General features: G+C 41.1%; 1 protein-coding gene across 5 annotated transcripts in view; it reads right to left on the bottom strand.

The window, feature by feature from the left end:
* Nucleotides 1-16,467, bottom strand: part of sorcs3a (sortilin related VPS10 domain containing receptor 3a) — a 214,523-nt gene that overhangs the window by 43,947 nt on the left and 154,109 nt on the right. For all 5 annotated transcript variants that reach the window (XM_031867062.1, XM_031867063.1, XM_031867065.1 and 2 more), the window contains exons 5-11: nucleotides 16,165-16,238; nucleotides 14,861-14,925; nucleotides 14,119-14,237; nucleotides 8,897-8,986; nucleotides 8,274-8,453; nucleotides 3,140-3,286; nucleotides 432-534 (exon numbers count right to left, since the gene is read on the bottom strand). In XM_031867062.1, coding sequence (XP_031722922.1) covers nucleotides 432-534; nucleotides 3,140-3,286; nucleotides 8,274-8,453; nucleotides 8,897-8,986; nucleotides 14,119-14,237; nucleotides 14,861-14,925; nucleotides 16,165-16,238 — 778 coding nt within the window. The remainder of the gene's footprint in view (nucleotides 1-431; nucleotides 535-3,139; nucleotides 3,287-8,273; nucleotides 8,454-8,896; nucleotides 8,987-14,118; nucleotides 14,238-14,860; nucleotides 14,926-16,164; nucleotides 16,239-16,467) is intronic.

Genomic DNA, 16,467 nt, shown 5'->3' with positions numbered 1-16,467 from the left:
CACGTCTATTTTATCTTACGTCATCTCTCTTCTTTGCTTCAACTCTTTCAAATGTTCTTACACGTTGAAGGCTCACAGACACTGCACAACACAAACTGTGGCCTTTTCTGATAATTGCCTGGGCGATGTGACCCCACAACAGGTGGATATGTGATCCCAACCATATTTGCCTGTGGAGAAGTGGAGATACTGCAGTGCACTGTGCCCAGTGTAGCTCCAAGAGTCACTGAGACAGAAGCTGAATTGAATTGAGAGGGGTCCAGGGGTCGCTAGTAGCTGACTGGAGGATCACAGTACAACTCTTCATCCAAAATATCTTGCATTCATGATTTAAAATTTACATTTGTAAGAAGAAAAATCACAAAAAATGACCAGTTGCGATAGTAGACATGAGTTATGTGAAGTGGTTTGTTTTTAGTTTTTTCTCTTACCTGTGGCGACTATGATCCCTGGTGCAGAGCTCTTGGTGGAGATTGTTCCTGACAAGTAAGGGTTCTCGGACATCTGCAGTTGGAGATGGAGTGAGCAGAAGGGCTGAGGAAGAAGAAGAATAATGTGAATGTGGACATGTCATGAAAAACTCTGTGCTTGTGCACATAGTGTATCTGGAGAGCCTCCCAACCCACAAACTGTGAAAGAAGATGACCCAGTCAGTTTGTGGTGGACTGTCTAGATCAGAAAACATGTGATATTTTTCTGTGTCACCTGCACCCTCATCAAAATCTTACTATCTCCACCCAGCTTGAGAACTACCTTTGCAAAGGTGCACCATATTTTTCTCGCAAGCCAATCAGAGCCAACTGTGCTTTTCATGTGGGGGGCTTGAGGCGCTAAAACGGAGCGTTTCTGTTTGAGGGTGAAGTCATGTATAGTCAGACAGACAGTATGAGAAAATAATTAGTGTATTTTTTAAACAAGAAAACCAAAAATACAAGTATGAATCTAAAAATGACATGTCCCTTTTAAGTTAAAGAGAAAATAAATAGATTGACCCAGGTTTGGAAATAGTGGCATATTTCATATTTGCACATCACTTTGTCTAAATGGTAATATATTATATTGATCATATTTACAGCAAATGTGATATAAATCACTTGTGTTCTTGCTGTGAAATTGCGAATCCTAAAATCCACAATCATTTATAAATGATAGGGTCAGAACACAATGGTAGAGCAAAAACAAAAGCATCATAAAACAAGCCTGATTCATTAGTCTCACAAACAGGACCAACTGTGTCTCATGCACTTTCGCTAATTGCATTTAATCTGTCATTAATACAAAGAGGGATGGAATTTGCATTGAATGAAGCCACGTCTCCAGGGCATGCACACAACAGAAAACAATTACATTTGTTCACAGAGCAGAAAAAAATAGTGTCTGCTTTCATCTTTGCAGCAGACAGCGTGTCACACTGGTGTAAGGACATCAAGGGCAGCGGGACTGAACAGGTAATCAAAAGGAATCTACGGCGATAATTAAAATGTCACATGAATGCACAATCACAGGGAACCTGTGAGCCACACCACACGGCTGCAAAATCACCTCTTTAACAGCACGGAGTCCCCCTAATGTCTCAAACATGATTCCTCCCCACAGTCGCCCTGTTAGCTTTAGTTGGAGGGAGGCTCTCTAATAAGCAACGACATGCCGTCAACACATGCAGTCTATCTAGATCTGCCATCGTTTATCATTTAAAAACACAGCATCATATATTGAACACTCATATGAGGTTTGCTGCAGTATGCTGCAGTAAAAAGTAACACTAACCTTTTATAGAATTATTTCATCTTAGTTCATACATTTTATTTTAAATCAGCTCGTTTCTTCAGTGCAGGTTTTTACGACAGGAAGGGACTGAAGAGGTAAAGCGCATGGTCAGTTCAGTCCCACTTTCTAATACCGCTACCTTCATGAGTGGTTTATACGTTTTACCTAAGGCTTTATCAGTGGATAATACATCAGTTATTAATGCTTTCTAGAGCAGTTACAAGCCATTTACAAACACATATTTCTATTTTTCAAGAAGTGAAAAATGTGAATGCAGAGTTTGGTATGGATATTGTCAATCAAAGGATTCCTGTCCAGATGCCCTGCAGCTTATTTACAGGTGGTGGAACAGTCCGTAGAAGAATCTCCCTGATGAACTAAAGAGCTAACAGCTTGAATCCCAAACTGGTAAAATATGCCTATGTTGATATTACTATGAAAAACACAATCCATGTATATATTTACATACAATAGTTCGCACTACATTCATTGAGTGGTGTTGTTACAACAGTCTCTTGTGCATAATACTATTCAGCTGCTGCAGTAATGTAGAGAACACTTGTGAAGCTGCTGGTGGTACTAAGACACCACTTCCTGCATGTTTAATTAATACATATGTTTTAATATGAAGGCATTTTCTGTGCTGTGAAACAATGCAACATTAGCTAACAAACACTTGACTTGTCACTTGGTGAATCATATTATTGATATAAAAAAAAGTAGTTTGACATTTGAGCACTTTTTGTCAAGAAGATGGTAATTACTGTGCTGATAGCTATGATCTTACAGTGCTACAAGCAGATTACAATGCATTATGAGTATGTTTATAATACATGATAGTCAGTGGCGTGTTACCAAACGGTTTACTGGACAAACAAGAGAAAATATGGAGACAACATTCCAAAAATATTCTCCCCGAAATCCCCAAAACTAGAGTGCTGAAACTCAAATGTGTGTGTCATCAAGTATACAGTGTGGAACTGCTCCATAGACAACGGACTGGGAGAGATGTTCGAGATGACGCTGAAAGCACTAGGAGAATGCTCTGAGTGTATGGGGAACAGTTTCTGTTTCACAGCTGAAGACAATAGAATAGAATAAAGTTCACTTAGGTGCAAAAAAAGGACAATAAAAAACATTGATACCTGAGACTCACTTCTCTCTCGCTGGCTTTGAGAGAGAGTAGCTCATGTTCACTAATACTGATCTCTCAACCACTATCAATTAATAGAGACATGTATTAGTTAAACCCTTTACAAACAGGCTTCTTACAATGTGATACAATACATTATATTTCAATTATATATTATGTTTTTTTTTGTTTTCTCAGCAGGAAAGACCTTTCAGCTACAGTAAATGTTCAGTATCTTACCAGTATGCAGTGGATGTCATTTCCATCCAGGTCAGTCGCAGGAGCCTGCAGGAGCCTCCACTCCCTGCCTTTATTGTAGGTCATGTAAGTCTTGACTTGGTTGTCTTGCCTCTTGTTAGCAATTAACATGCCTTTAATTCCTGCCACCTGACGGACACAGATACACACAACAGGTTGAATCTCATCTTTATCCTCCTAATGCAACCCAGCACAGTGTGTTTTACATGAACCTCTCCCATTACAGCTTAGTCGTCCATTGCAGATGTAAAGCATACCCAGTGCTCACATCACAAAGGGTGTTTTGTGTATTGAGGTAGCAATCTTCTCCATACGAGCTCAGCTAAATGCAAATGGTGTGCTTATCCTTTCTCGTTGCAGCTGACAGTCTGGCAGACAACATCAGCAGAGCCGGCTGTATTATTTTATTCTGTGCTGAGTGCTGTCTGTAATTATATCCTTACACATCTCAGCAATCCTGACAGTACAAAATCATGACGGCTGATAAGTGACACCTTGTCTTTTTTCTCCGTCAGTCGAATCGGCCCAAACACACACACATAGACACACACCTCTCTTCCAGAATCCTCCATGCTTGTTGTCTCTCAGGTTTTAGATTTATCCCTAAACCAAACCTAAGCGTGCTATATGCAATGGTAAGGACAGAGTCAATCCAAATGGTTGCCATAGTAAGGGGCTCCATTGCCTCCCTGAAGGGCACGCGTCTGTATAAGTGGCACTAATAGGCAACCCATCTGACATTGTCATAGGAACATGGTGCTCCTCACATCGTCATCCAACCCGACCTGTCAATTATTTACTGCACCCCCTCTATCACATTCCCACGCACACACATCTACACACAAACAAGGAGAACCGCGCGTCCCAACCCGCATACATTTCTCTCCATCCATCACTCCCGCCACCCACACTCTACCTTCTTGACAACAAAGTGAAGGACGCTGGCATAGATCTCTATTCTAGAGCTGGGATTACTCTTAGCGATGCAGCACGAAACTATATTTTGGGCCGCCTTGGTGCGATGACGTTACAAAGCAATCCTGCCATTTGCTGAATACTTGTGAGTAGAGATCAAAAGAAGGAAGGAGGAAGGGAGGACATTGTGCCCACACCATGTGATCAGAGACATCTAGTTTCAATAATCTCTGCTACCGTCAGTGAAGCACGAGTCAGATCTCTGACCACACAAGTGGTAAGCTGTGCAACATCTTTCATATTTTATTTCTAATGTTTTCCACACGCCTGTTTTAATGCAGAGGACAGAGGACTTATTGAGTACCAATGGCTGTCAGGGGCTTCAGAAGCTTTTCCTTTTTTTTTTCAATACTGATCACAAGTTCCCGGAGGCCTAGCTGACATCTTCAATTTGCTTTGTCAACCCAAGAGTCCAAGACCCAAAGGAACTCAGTCTAAAAAACAATTTAAAGAGCCAGAACCAGAGCACATTTGGGATTTTTGTCTGATTAATGACCCATCCCATTATTCGATTATCAGAATTAATATATAATATTATATAAAATGAAGTATCTGTTTCAGCTCCACTTGTAATTAAAGCTGCATTACTTGTTTTAGTTTATTTTTGTAGCCACTTGGGGAAGAAGCTGAAAACAAAGCAAAGACATAACAAAGACCATATAAAGTTGTTGTGGCTAACATTGACAAAGAGTTTTCCCATAGCACAAACAAAGCAACATTAGCATTGGAGTTGTTGTTTGTGTCCACGTGAATAAGTTCAATATTCACTCTCCTTTTAGATGTGTTTGGATCTCAATCAATTCCTACAGGAAATATCTGGATCTCCACTTTATTTACCAGCCACTCGCTATATTTGTCTGTTTGCTGTTCAGTGATGAGGTGTAGCATGCAGTCAGTTGATCAGAGCTGCTGCGTCAGACCAAAACAATGAGCTAAATTATGCTAAAAGAGGCTAAACGGTAAGCTGGAGGGAACTACAGACCACGTTGTTTGATCTCTGTACATTGGTCATTACAAGGGACCCCATTTATATTAGTCATGCTAATTTGATCCATTGCTGGTACTAAAATAGTGATTGATTCAGCTTTAACTTGTATCCTGCCGAATGCCACTGCATGTTTCACTTAAACTGAGAGGGATTTGAAATAAATATACAGACACCACATGGAAGTACTCCATCCATCGGCTTGTTGCTGTTGTGCCGGTAAGCAGCTTTTCTTTTAAGAGTTGCTGATTTTCATGAAACTGAAATAATCACATGGGAGGAGAAAGGCCCATGTGTGCATTTCAAAATGTTCAATATGAATTAAAACATGGCTGACAATTTGAAAAACGCTGCTATTCAGTAAGGTGGATAATCTTTATTGAACAGCAGTAAAGACAGTTATTTAACGTGAAGCAATTTAGCATTTTACAATATATTATATGGCTCATCTGTTGAATCACAGTGTTGTGGGTTTTAAGAGTGTAAGATCCAGATCATCTAATACTCTTCAATGACTCCAATCCACTTAATGTAGTCAATCAATCCTTCATAGCTGTTTATAGCGACTCACAAGAAGTGAACCCAAGCCAATCAGAGTGATAATTGTAGGGAGAGCCACCTGCTAAAGCACCTCTCAGATGTAAGGGAAGTTTAGCGGGTGGTGTAGAGCCCCAATGTCAAAAGATAATTCGTTTGCACAACAAAGGCTCATGATTACAGAATGTACCCTTATCCAATCTGATTGATAATATTCCTTTAATTTAGGAGGTGATTGTGCAATTTTCTCTGTCGAAATAGCATCATTTATTTTAGAGAGGAGGATGCAGCGGAAAGAGAGGCCCTCTGGGAGGAGACATGGCTTCTAAGTGGAAGAACAAAACAACTTTCACATACTTTGCTGTCTCCCCTCTGTTCTGACTGGAGCTGTGTCTTCTCTGTGGAACATTGGGTCTGTGAGGTGCAGTTTGTCAGGGTCTAACAGCAATAAATGGGATGAGTTCCACAGTATGTATCTTACCCTGTGTAATGGGTCGGATTTATCAGAGACAGCAGTGTGTCATCTAGCTCTTGTTTAGGTTCTGATCAAGAACGGAGCTGTGACCGTGTGAGAAATGTAATTAAAGCACCGCATCATTTCGTGCTGCACGGTGCAATGCCTTTACTGCTGCATGGTTGGGGGAGCTGCACACACATACTGTGCAAGAGAGGTAATGGCATTGTTAATTACCACACTGCTGCTGGCCAATATCTCACTTCCTTCACTCTCTCAGCCACACCTGTCAGCGTAGGAGTGAGAAACTGGGTGCACCGCGGAGTGGAGAAGGAGGGAAAACTATCCTGCTATGAATGCTAATGCAAACACATACAGTGGCTAGCCAGTAAGCTAACAAGGTCATTAAAACTCCAGAGGTGCATGGCAGTGAGCCCCATTAAGCATGATCTTAATACTGCATATGTCTGCTGTCTGGAAGTTGGACGGCGACAGCCTGGAATGCAAACCTGCATGTAAGACAAGATTCTGTTACACAAACTCTACAGAAGGTAAACTCACAGTGGCAAAGTCATTACCCCATGACTTAAAGCTCACTGATCAATATCGTTATGTTACAAGATGGTACACTCAGCAACTAACTAAAAAACCTCGTGGAGCATTTAGCAACCCCAGTTGAAAAACAGAAACATAACTCCAAATCTCCCTGTCTTATATTTATTTTGAATATGTATAATAATTACAGAGAAGCAATTGTTGGCAATGACAATCTTCCTCCAGTTCAACAAGGCAGCCGTCACGAGCTGCTCATGCAGGCAGTGTGGTGTTATAGATCTCAGACTTCCTCCAACAATGCTCCTTAAATATTGTTGCTGTCAGGCAGAAAACTTGTGTCTCCATATTTGGTTATTTATTTTCATGAATTAATGCTATTGGCTGTCCTATGTCTTTCTGTGGGTTTTACAAATATTTCACAAATAAAAAGTATTACAAAGAGCATGTGACTAAATCTCTATACTCTCAGCTGATCCACAAACTGATGGCAAAACCTCATACTTCCACCCTGCTTCCTTCTTTAATGAGGTGTCGCTCACAGAGCTAAAGCTAAATTGTGATGAGGCAATTGACTTCGTAAGAGGCATTGTTCATCACAGTTTCATAATGACCTGAAATTATTTTTACACTTCTCATAAGGTGAGGTCTGCCCAGGGATTCAACACAGAGGTCCCCTCATGGGACAGATAGCATCATCCCTGACACTAACTGGCCTGTGTCAGGGCGCCGTTACCTGCCCTCGGTCAGCTTGGAAAGGCCCAGTGTCAAGGTGGCTCATGGCTCCGACCAGGAGCTTTACAGCACCCCCCGCCTGGACTATGCCACTTCCCAGGGCCGTCGGGAGAGCTTAATATAAATATTTTCAAGTTGGCCCGAAGGTTTCAAACTCAACCAGGTACACTGCATAGTTTTCGCTAACAAATTTAGCTTTGATGCTAACATTGTAAGTGTTTGCTGAGGAGACTGGCATAGTTAGCAAACGTAATGCGATGCACTTATCGGCTCAGACAATGAATCAATGAAGGACAAAACACGTATCTCGACATTCACTGGTCAGCAAACTTATATTAAAACTGGAATATGAATAATATCATGACAGCGCTACATCTTACATATTAAAATGCATTCCTAAATTATTAACAACACTTTAATACAAATAATAAGTCGTGTGACATAAAATCAGATCTTCAGAACTCTGATCAGCAGAAATTTGACTTTTGTTGAATGTTTGGTTGATATTTGTACCAGCTTTAAATGTGAGTTTAAGTGTGTGTGCCTTTAAATGTGAGGTGGTAGTATTTGTTCTCAGGAAGAATACACTGCAGGGAAGATCAGAGGCAGCAAACGGATTGTTGGGTCACTGGTATCCATTGATGCACCCTTCTGAGAGACTGCATGGTCCTTTTGGGCAATGGCACATAAAGATCTCAATCTATTTAACGATCTGCACATTTAACCAGAAGCAATCCGAAAAAAACCCTACTATTTGTGTGCCTGTATCTTAAGAAGCAGTGAGAAAGCAATAGTCCCTGTAGCTTCCCATAGATTCAATCAATGGAAACCTCACTGTATGTATCCCCTCAAGGTGACCAGTTTCATCAGGTGCTTACCTCGTACAGATCCAGCATCTGGTTCCCTCCGATGCCCCTTGTGGTCTTGACATTTTCCATGGCCAAGGTGAAGTAGATCCCTCTTGTGTCAGACAAGTAGAGGTTATAGGTGTCGTTCTGGTTCCACTCCTGCACCGCCGCAAATACCTGCTTCTCATCGGTGCTGACAATGTGTAAATCCTATCAGGGAGTGGGGAGAGATTAAGAGGAGTTATGAGTGGAAGAGGAGAGGTGATGGTTTAGAACATGCTGACCCCGTGGGACTGGTCATGAGATCAATGCTGTGGTGTGAATATAAATGGTTGACGACATCCAGCAATGTATTGAGGCTCACTCTCAGTGTGTTTCCATGACTGAAAGTATGACTTTAAAAGGACATGTCTGCCGGCTTTTGAGGGGAAACCAACTGGTTAAAAATACGTTAAGCTACAGGCATGTCACCACATTTTTGTTTTAAGCCATGTCAATTTCACCGTTGTGACAGCTTCAAATTCAAAAGATCTCAGCAATAGGAATGGGAGTACTTAATTGACTATTTGATTAATTCATTCTGTGACATTCTGAAATTAGAAAATATTTCTATGAGTCATGTAAAGTAAAAAAAATAAAATGCTGCAACTTACCTTGGGCAGGGAATATTTGGGTAGTTTGATTTGTATAAATGAGTCTCTCTTGTAGGACACATAATAGGTGGCTCGTCCTGATGTAGGAACCTACAACACATCAAGTACAATTCAATTCATACATTGATTTCCAACAAGTTCTCACTCCCAATTTCTCAAATACCGGCGCTTGGTCAGTGGCCCTATACTTCACACTATGAAGCTCTAGGTTCCCCTCTAGCTTCAGTTTGTCAGTGATGGCGTGTCACTTTCCACTTGTTACACATGTAGTGTCCTTTCAAAATGAATTTCCAAAATAGTGTTATGTAGTTTTTAGGTTTACTAAAGCAACAAAAGTACTTGATTAGGTTTAGGTTACAAAAGCAATTAGTTAGCTTTATAAAAACTATTGTGGTTTAAATAAAAGTGAGTATCTTTGTTACATAAAATAAGTATACCTGTTAGGTAACCAGCACAAGTAGAGTCCAGTTATGTTCTTAAACTAAGGTAAAATAAGTTACCGTTGACTCGGTTTCACAGACACAGACAGCGGTCTCCTGTGTGAAAGTCCTGTGTTGTTTGACCCATCCGACCTCTGCTTCCACCCACCCTACTCTGACTTTCTCACTCTTTAAACGATGTCAGTTGCTCTGACAGTCTAACAATGACGTTGATGGGTTTATATTGGAGTCAGTTTAATGCCCGGTACATCTCATACCGATGCTAAAGAGTGCCTCGATGTGTCGGTATCCGATGACCGGGGCCACTGACCAAGTGGCTGTATTTGATGAGTCTGGAGTGAGAATGTTTTACTCTCTCACCATTCCTCTTAGCACTGCAGTGATAGAGCTCTGCGGCTGAACAAAAACCTGTGACACCTTGTGTCAAGGCCTCATGTGTAAACTCATGACACAATATCATATTTTCTCTAATCAATTAAAGTTGAGGGTGAAAGCACACATCAATCTCTCCCCCTCTCTGTGCTGCTGGTTTTCAAGGCGCTGTTGGATGCACAGGTTATTTCTTTTTTTTTGGACTTTGCCATTCACAGTGATCTCCTGACTTGCATTCAGAGGACGCTGCCCTCTCTAGGTGTCAATGCGCTTGGTGGTTTCAAAGTGGACTTTGTTAAATATCTCGTAGGACAATCGATAGTCTCATTATTCTTTGTCCAGAGAAATCTTTAAGTTGCCTAACCAAGCCACATCCATGGGCTAAGGGAAAAGAAGTCGTCCCCAATGGTCTAGACTCTTTGCAAACACACCGAGCTGTTAGTTGTTAGCTTATGCAGCAAGAAAACACAGGGCCGGTGGGTGTCATTAGCCTCGAGGACACCAAAGCCGAGCACTTTATACACATACACACACTTAGAGAGCACAGTGAGCCCGCAGACCCATAACACACTATTCCCTCTTAACAATAACATGCAATTCATTACAGGGAAACCTTCAAATCAAACGTGTGTCTCTCTGCTGAAGAGAAGTGATATTAGTATTAATGTTGAATGACAGGGCTGGTTCTTTTACTGATCTTGTAAGTGCTCTGAATGGCTCTGAAGAGAGAAAACAAGCTCGGAGAGGAAATATAGCCGACTAGCAGTGAGCAGTGCAGAACAGTCCCACATGCAATCGAGTGAAGGAGCAGGAGATCGATAGCGGGGTAACCAGAGGCGGTTTGAACTTTAAGAGGAATTGGTATGATTGATTTTTTTTTTTCCCATCCCTTTCAGGATATTTCGTCAGTGTTAAAATGTGGGTGTGCTAGAATTGTAGGGGAGGTTTAGGTTGAGTGATCAAGAGTTTACTTGAAAGACGTCGGAGAGGTCAAACAGGATTGAAGGGTCTTTGGAGAACAACTCTATCGCATTGTCTAATGTGCTGCCAAGGCTGGTAATGGCTCTGGAGGAAGGACTTGCCTGTTGGTAGCTCAGGTAAGTAGGCTGCTGAAAAATCCCTGTTCTCTACTGAGTGAAACATTTAGTTGGATCAAATAGCTGGAAGAGCACCATTACAACTACTACTACAGTAACTGCTACTATGGCTGTGTATTGGCAAGAAGCTTGCAGTACGTATTATAGAGTTTACTATATATTACTATACTGTAAGCAAGGCGCTAGATTTTTTAAATCTAATTTTAGGAAAACACGTATACAAGTATACTTATTTAATGCAGGCAGAGCAGTGTGGTCTGCATTTGCATTTATCACAGTCCCTGTAACATACGTATGTACATCCAATGTCAAAGCACTAGTTTTAGTGAAATGTGAGTCACCACAAATCTTTGTATTCAAACTATTAATTAAAAAGCTCATAGTGTTTTTGAGAATCAGTACAGTATTTACAGAAACACGATACCGTGATAATGAAGTGAATTGTTATTTTGTTACTCTTAACTGCTACTATTGAATATAATAACAAAAAGCAGAATGTATTAGTTTAATGTTCTTCATATATTAGAAATATATATTCGGCAAAATAGATTTAGCAAAGTAAAGTTATACAAGGTTTGCACAGGCTGATGTGTGAGGCTTGGTGGACTGTTAGTGTAAAGGACTATGCACATGATGAGTGTTAGCTGTAACAGTTTTAGGTATGTTTTTTTGGAGGAAATGGGTAATCTAACTCTCTCAATAGAGTGCAGTATAAGTTAAGGAACTGCTAGTTTTCAATATAGTGAAGTTTGTCGGAATACTGTTGGAGGTGGTGCGTTGGTCTGAGAGCAACCTTTGGAAGGAGATACTGTACCTTTTGAAGAGCTAAGCAGAAAACATAACCTGACTTTTATAGCATAACCTTTTTTCCTAAACATAGGAGCTAAAAATACATTTAACAGATAAAAAGCACCACAACAATTGGTGGAAGTAAATTTGAATAAAATTGAAGTTGTTGTGGACTAGCCATAACTTTTCCTGTTGACTTTTAAATGCATGAAACCTCATTTGCACAATGTCAAAGTAAATAATATTCACGCCGTAGAGAGAATTAAAATACAACCCATGAATTGCATCTGTGTTACTTGGAATTCAGGACATTACCATTTCAGATTTTTCTGTCGCACAAATCATGATTAATATGGCACACCGGGCAGTGACTAGGCTGAATATTAAACTAGACTGGCTTCACAGCAAAACAAAGCACAAATGTTGAGGTTGATGTAAAATGAGTTTTACATATTCCCTTTGTGCCAAGCTTCTACATGAGAGTATCAATATGGAATCTTTGCATTGCAAACATATCTCTGGGATTTTGTGGCAGTAGAGGTGAAAATAGTAGCAAAGAAGCAACAAGATGATTATGATGATGATACATTATCGACAAATAAAACTGCTTGGTTTGTAGCCCAAGCTTCAAACTCTGATGCTCTAGGTACCATTCTAGCGTCAGTTTTGGACGTGTCAGGGACGTCGTGACAGTTTCCTCTCATGCACACAGTGTCTCTTCAAAATCAATTTTAGTAGGTTTAATATTTTTTTTGGTTTACTTAGGCAAGAAAATGACACAGGTTCCGGCAACAAAAGTACTTGCTAAGGTTTATGATTAAAAACAGTATGTTTGTAACTTATGTACTTTCCTTATGCCACGTATGCAAGTTATATAACAAAAGTAAGGTAAACAAGTAATCGGTGACTTACTTTCACACAGGACACAAATGTTAGTTACATATTGTAACTCCAGATTCTATGAGTATGCCCATTTCTTGCCTTTTGGCATGAGAAAAATCTTCAGTGCTCTGCACTTAATCGGGAAACTCATTTGCCACCAAACAAACAACAAACAATGGACATAGCATTCAACGTACACAACAAATTGAAAACACAGTACAACAAATAAATACTGCACATGGTCAGTAAAGGCAGCTAGTCAGCATCGACGTTGACTCGCTCTTGGAGGGTTTTATAACCCATTTCCACTTCCCGCTAATTGGTTTGGGATAGTATGTAATATGGCGAACCCTTCACACGAACGCGCAAACAGAGTGGAAATGGTTAGGGAGAGGTTGTAGTGGCCAGATTAGAATTTGGCCAAGGTACCATGGACAGCTCAATACAGTTTGTGTCCACTAACTTGAACGATTAAGGATACCCCATTTTCCTCACAACTTGAGACTAGCATATCCCATCCAGAGAGGGACACATTAGTGTATACTGATATCTGTGACGTCACTCTCCCGAGGGGAACTCCGATGATGGAACAAGGGGGTTTTCCAGTATGCCAGGTCTGACTTCAGTGAGGGAGGGATGGTCAGCATTCCCCTCTTGTGCCGAACTGGATCGAGGCAGAATAGGATAAGGTCGTCAGGAAAAACCTGAATCCCCTTTCAGCATCATGACTCCAGCACTGTTTCCATACACTTTGAGAATATGTGCAGAGTCAAAGAAATACCGAATGGCAGCCAGTTGTTCTGGTATTGTATTTTTTGGAAGGAGAAACATAGGAACTTGCTGTGCTTGAGAAGGACACGAATGCAGAAATAGGCATCTCGCAGGTTGATGGTTGTGAACCAATCAAAAAATGCCACCTCATCAGACAAAGTTCTGAAACGGGCCTCTTCCCGTCTATTTTCTTTGTTGTGAGTACATAGGCAAGCTGGAATGTGGAGCCTTTTGAAACTTGCATTGTCATCCATTGAGAAATGGAAAGCAACTGAGCTATGCTTCATCAGTGGGCATTTGCACATCTGCGGAGCATCTGTTGACATTGTTTGCAGCCAGCTTTGAGTTATCTGTGTTATCTGAGTTATATGTGAAAATGAGTGTTCGTTTCCTTCAGCCCATGGGAAGACGGCCTCAAAGAAGTCTAACGAAGGTCGTGCTGGGATATCACCACTAACTTGCCCCGATGGGTGGAAGGTCAGTAACGCACATTTTAAAAGTGTATTGTTTCCTGTCGATTTGAACGCTGATTTGTTGTTGACTATGTAGCATAGTCATAGAGAGTGTTTAATAACATATATGTAGCACTAGTTTGCGCATGTGAAATACCGATCAGGCAGGTTGTACAGAGTATGAGAGACGCATATTGTTGTTGTTCCTGTGTAGCGTAAATGAGCTGATGAATGATATGACATCGTGATATAGGATAGTTACACAGACTGCTACTCGCCAATACCGATATAGCAATTTAAGCGTTATTGGAGGCCTTTCCAATACTGGTACCGGTATCGGAAGAAGTTTAGATCTTACTCAGGGTTTGTAATGTCTACATACCATAATCAATCATGAGTGTGACTGTTGAGAGCCATACCTGTATGAATATGTAATCATCTTGAACCACCAAAGAGCTGATGTCGATGTATCCAGGGAATGGGTAGTTTCTGTTTGCTTCTGTGCACATCGGAGCTCTGCATGTGACATACTGCACATCTGTCACATAGGAAGACAAACAGAAATCATGACATTTATGACTATTGTATGCTTATTTTAGTACACCTTAATATGTTGAGTTGCAGGATTAATACCTTATCTATGCCACGATATATAGAAAGTGTCTTTGAATGATATCCGTTTTTTTCCTCAATTAAAGGCTTTAGATAATTAAAGTAGTGCTCGGAATGCAGTCTGACATTTGGACTAATTTGCCTTTCTTTGTAGCAATAGATGTATTCTTATCATGTGTAGATACCACAAACAAGCATCTCGGCCTGTCAATCACACCTCGGTTATATGAGAAAAAAAGCAATGGTTATATCTCACAGTGCTGCTACTCCGACATCACAGGCAGGCATAAACAGTTTCACCTATGTTACCTATGCAGGAACTTGGTGGTACTGCCATTCAGAGTTATAGGGCTGACATTCAGCAAGTGAAAGGGAAGAGGAGAAAGGCCATTTTAATCAAGAACCATGCAGTGGGTTTATTGGTGGGCCGAGCCTGTGCTGTTACCCTGGGGGATGGCTTCTTTTCTCCAGGGGAAATTTCCACAGAGACCTGTTCATTACTTGTCTTTGGTGTGTGTGTGTGTGTGTGTGTGTGTAGGAGACACTCACTTCCATCTGGTGTATGAGCCTCCATGTGGACCAGATCTGGCTCCTTGTCGAGGCCGGAGACAGACCTTGGAGAGAATGACAGACCACAGAATAATACATAACCATAATGGCAATGAATAGAAAGGAATGTAAAGGGGGAACAAAGAAGAAGAAAATACCAGAGTTGTCAGCGCAGAGTAAGGGTGGAAGAGGAAACAGAAAAAAGGGACAGTAATCTGGCAGAGGCATTCTGCTCCTGTTATAGCTGTTTGTTTGCTTTTCACAGTAGGGAGAGTACTGGAATGTTTCCCCCATATTCTAAATGCATAAATCCATATTATGGCAATCACATCCACAGCAACTCTAAGTCAGTTTTTTTGCAGCAACATTTTACAATGCAAAGACGTATACAGTCTCCTCATCATTGAGAAGACTATGAGTGTATCTCTTTGTAAAATCTTGCTCATTTCATTGCTTGTGGATTAGACTGGATGGACGCAGCGCTCCCATTGTGGCAATATTTATATCCCTTGAAAACAGATGAAGCCATTGTCTAAATGCAGCCAACTGGAGGCCTGCCTAGCCATTGCTAAATGCCCATCTAGTGTTTAGATGTCCTTGAAAGGGCTTTGGTGGTGAAGGGCAAAGCCAGCAATGGATTGTACATATTTAGTATTAACCCACAATGGCACGGAAGTAGCTCCAGGTTTATGCAAGTAAGAGTGGATATAGCCACCGGCAATCTCAGGCACACCCAAGTCACCTCAGAGAGGGGGAGAGGAGCAATGAGCTGTTTGTGATGAGTGTGCACATCAGACATAGTAGGTACACTGCAGGGGGAGTGAGCAGCAGACGTGACTGGATGAGAAGTGACAGGTTGGTCCCGGATCCATTATTAGTCATAGCTCCTCAAACTGTTAGTACGATTTTGTATCTGCATGCATGCATCTGTAGAAAAACCCACCCCTCGTTTCTTCTATTGTTGATGAAAAAAATTATAACTTAATACTTATGTGCAATACGCCTTGTGAGCGGGACGTGTGTGAGAAATGAAGTGGAATGCGACATGCTCTCGGACGCTGAATGCTAAGTGTGTTCTGAAGGAGGAGATTAATCTCTGCCTGATTGTATCAAGGGGAAGGTGCAGAATTTCAGCAGCAACACCAGTCAGTCACACGCACACGTTGTTCTAAGCCATCAATATCGCTTGCTCGGTCGCGTGGAACAGTTTCTACATTCCTGAGTAAACAAAACTTTGGAGAAGAGGAGTGACACAGAGTACAATGAGAGGAATTGTGAAGATGTGAAAAAAAAGGATGACTCACCAGTAGAATCTGTTTGGTGTGACACGTTCGTGGATGATCTGCCATTTTCTTCCGAAGTCCACCGAGCTGTACAACTGTGGAGAAAAAAAAAAAGGTAGTCTTGTTAGCAAGATGAATGCATGCCTCTACATTGGTCCAACTCCTAATTAGACTGGCTGATTTAGATGTAGTTCCAGTGACGAGCGAGTGTGAGACATGGCTGGATAATTCCAGAGTAAAGGCTGGTCTGTAGAGCATTATCTTGAGATGGGCTGAAATAGCGCTGAGCTGCTTTCACCATTCCCAACTGGCCATTTAAGCTGA

The sequence above is a fragment of the Anarrhichthys ocellatus genome, unplaced genomic scaffold (genome assembly GCF_004355925.1).
Source record: "Anarrhichthys ocellatus isolate YVR2014 unplaced genomic scaffold, GSC_Weel_1.0 scaffold38, whole genome shotgun sequence".
NCBI lineage: Eukaryota > Metazoa > Chordata > Actinopteri > Perciformes > Anarhichadidae > Anarrhichthys > Anarrhichthys ocellatus.
Note: the sequence above shows the minus strand (reverse complement) of the source record. Positions and strands in the feature narration are given on the sequence as shown.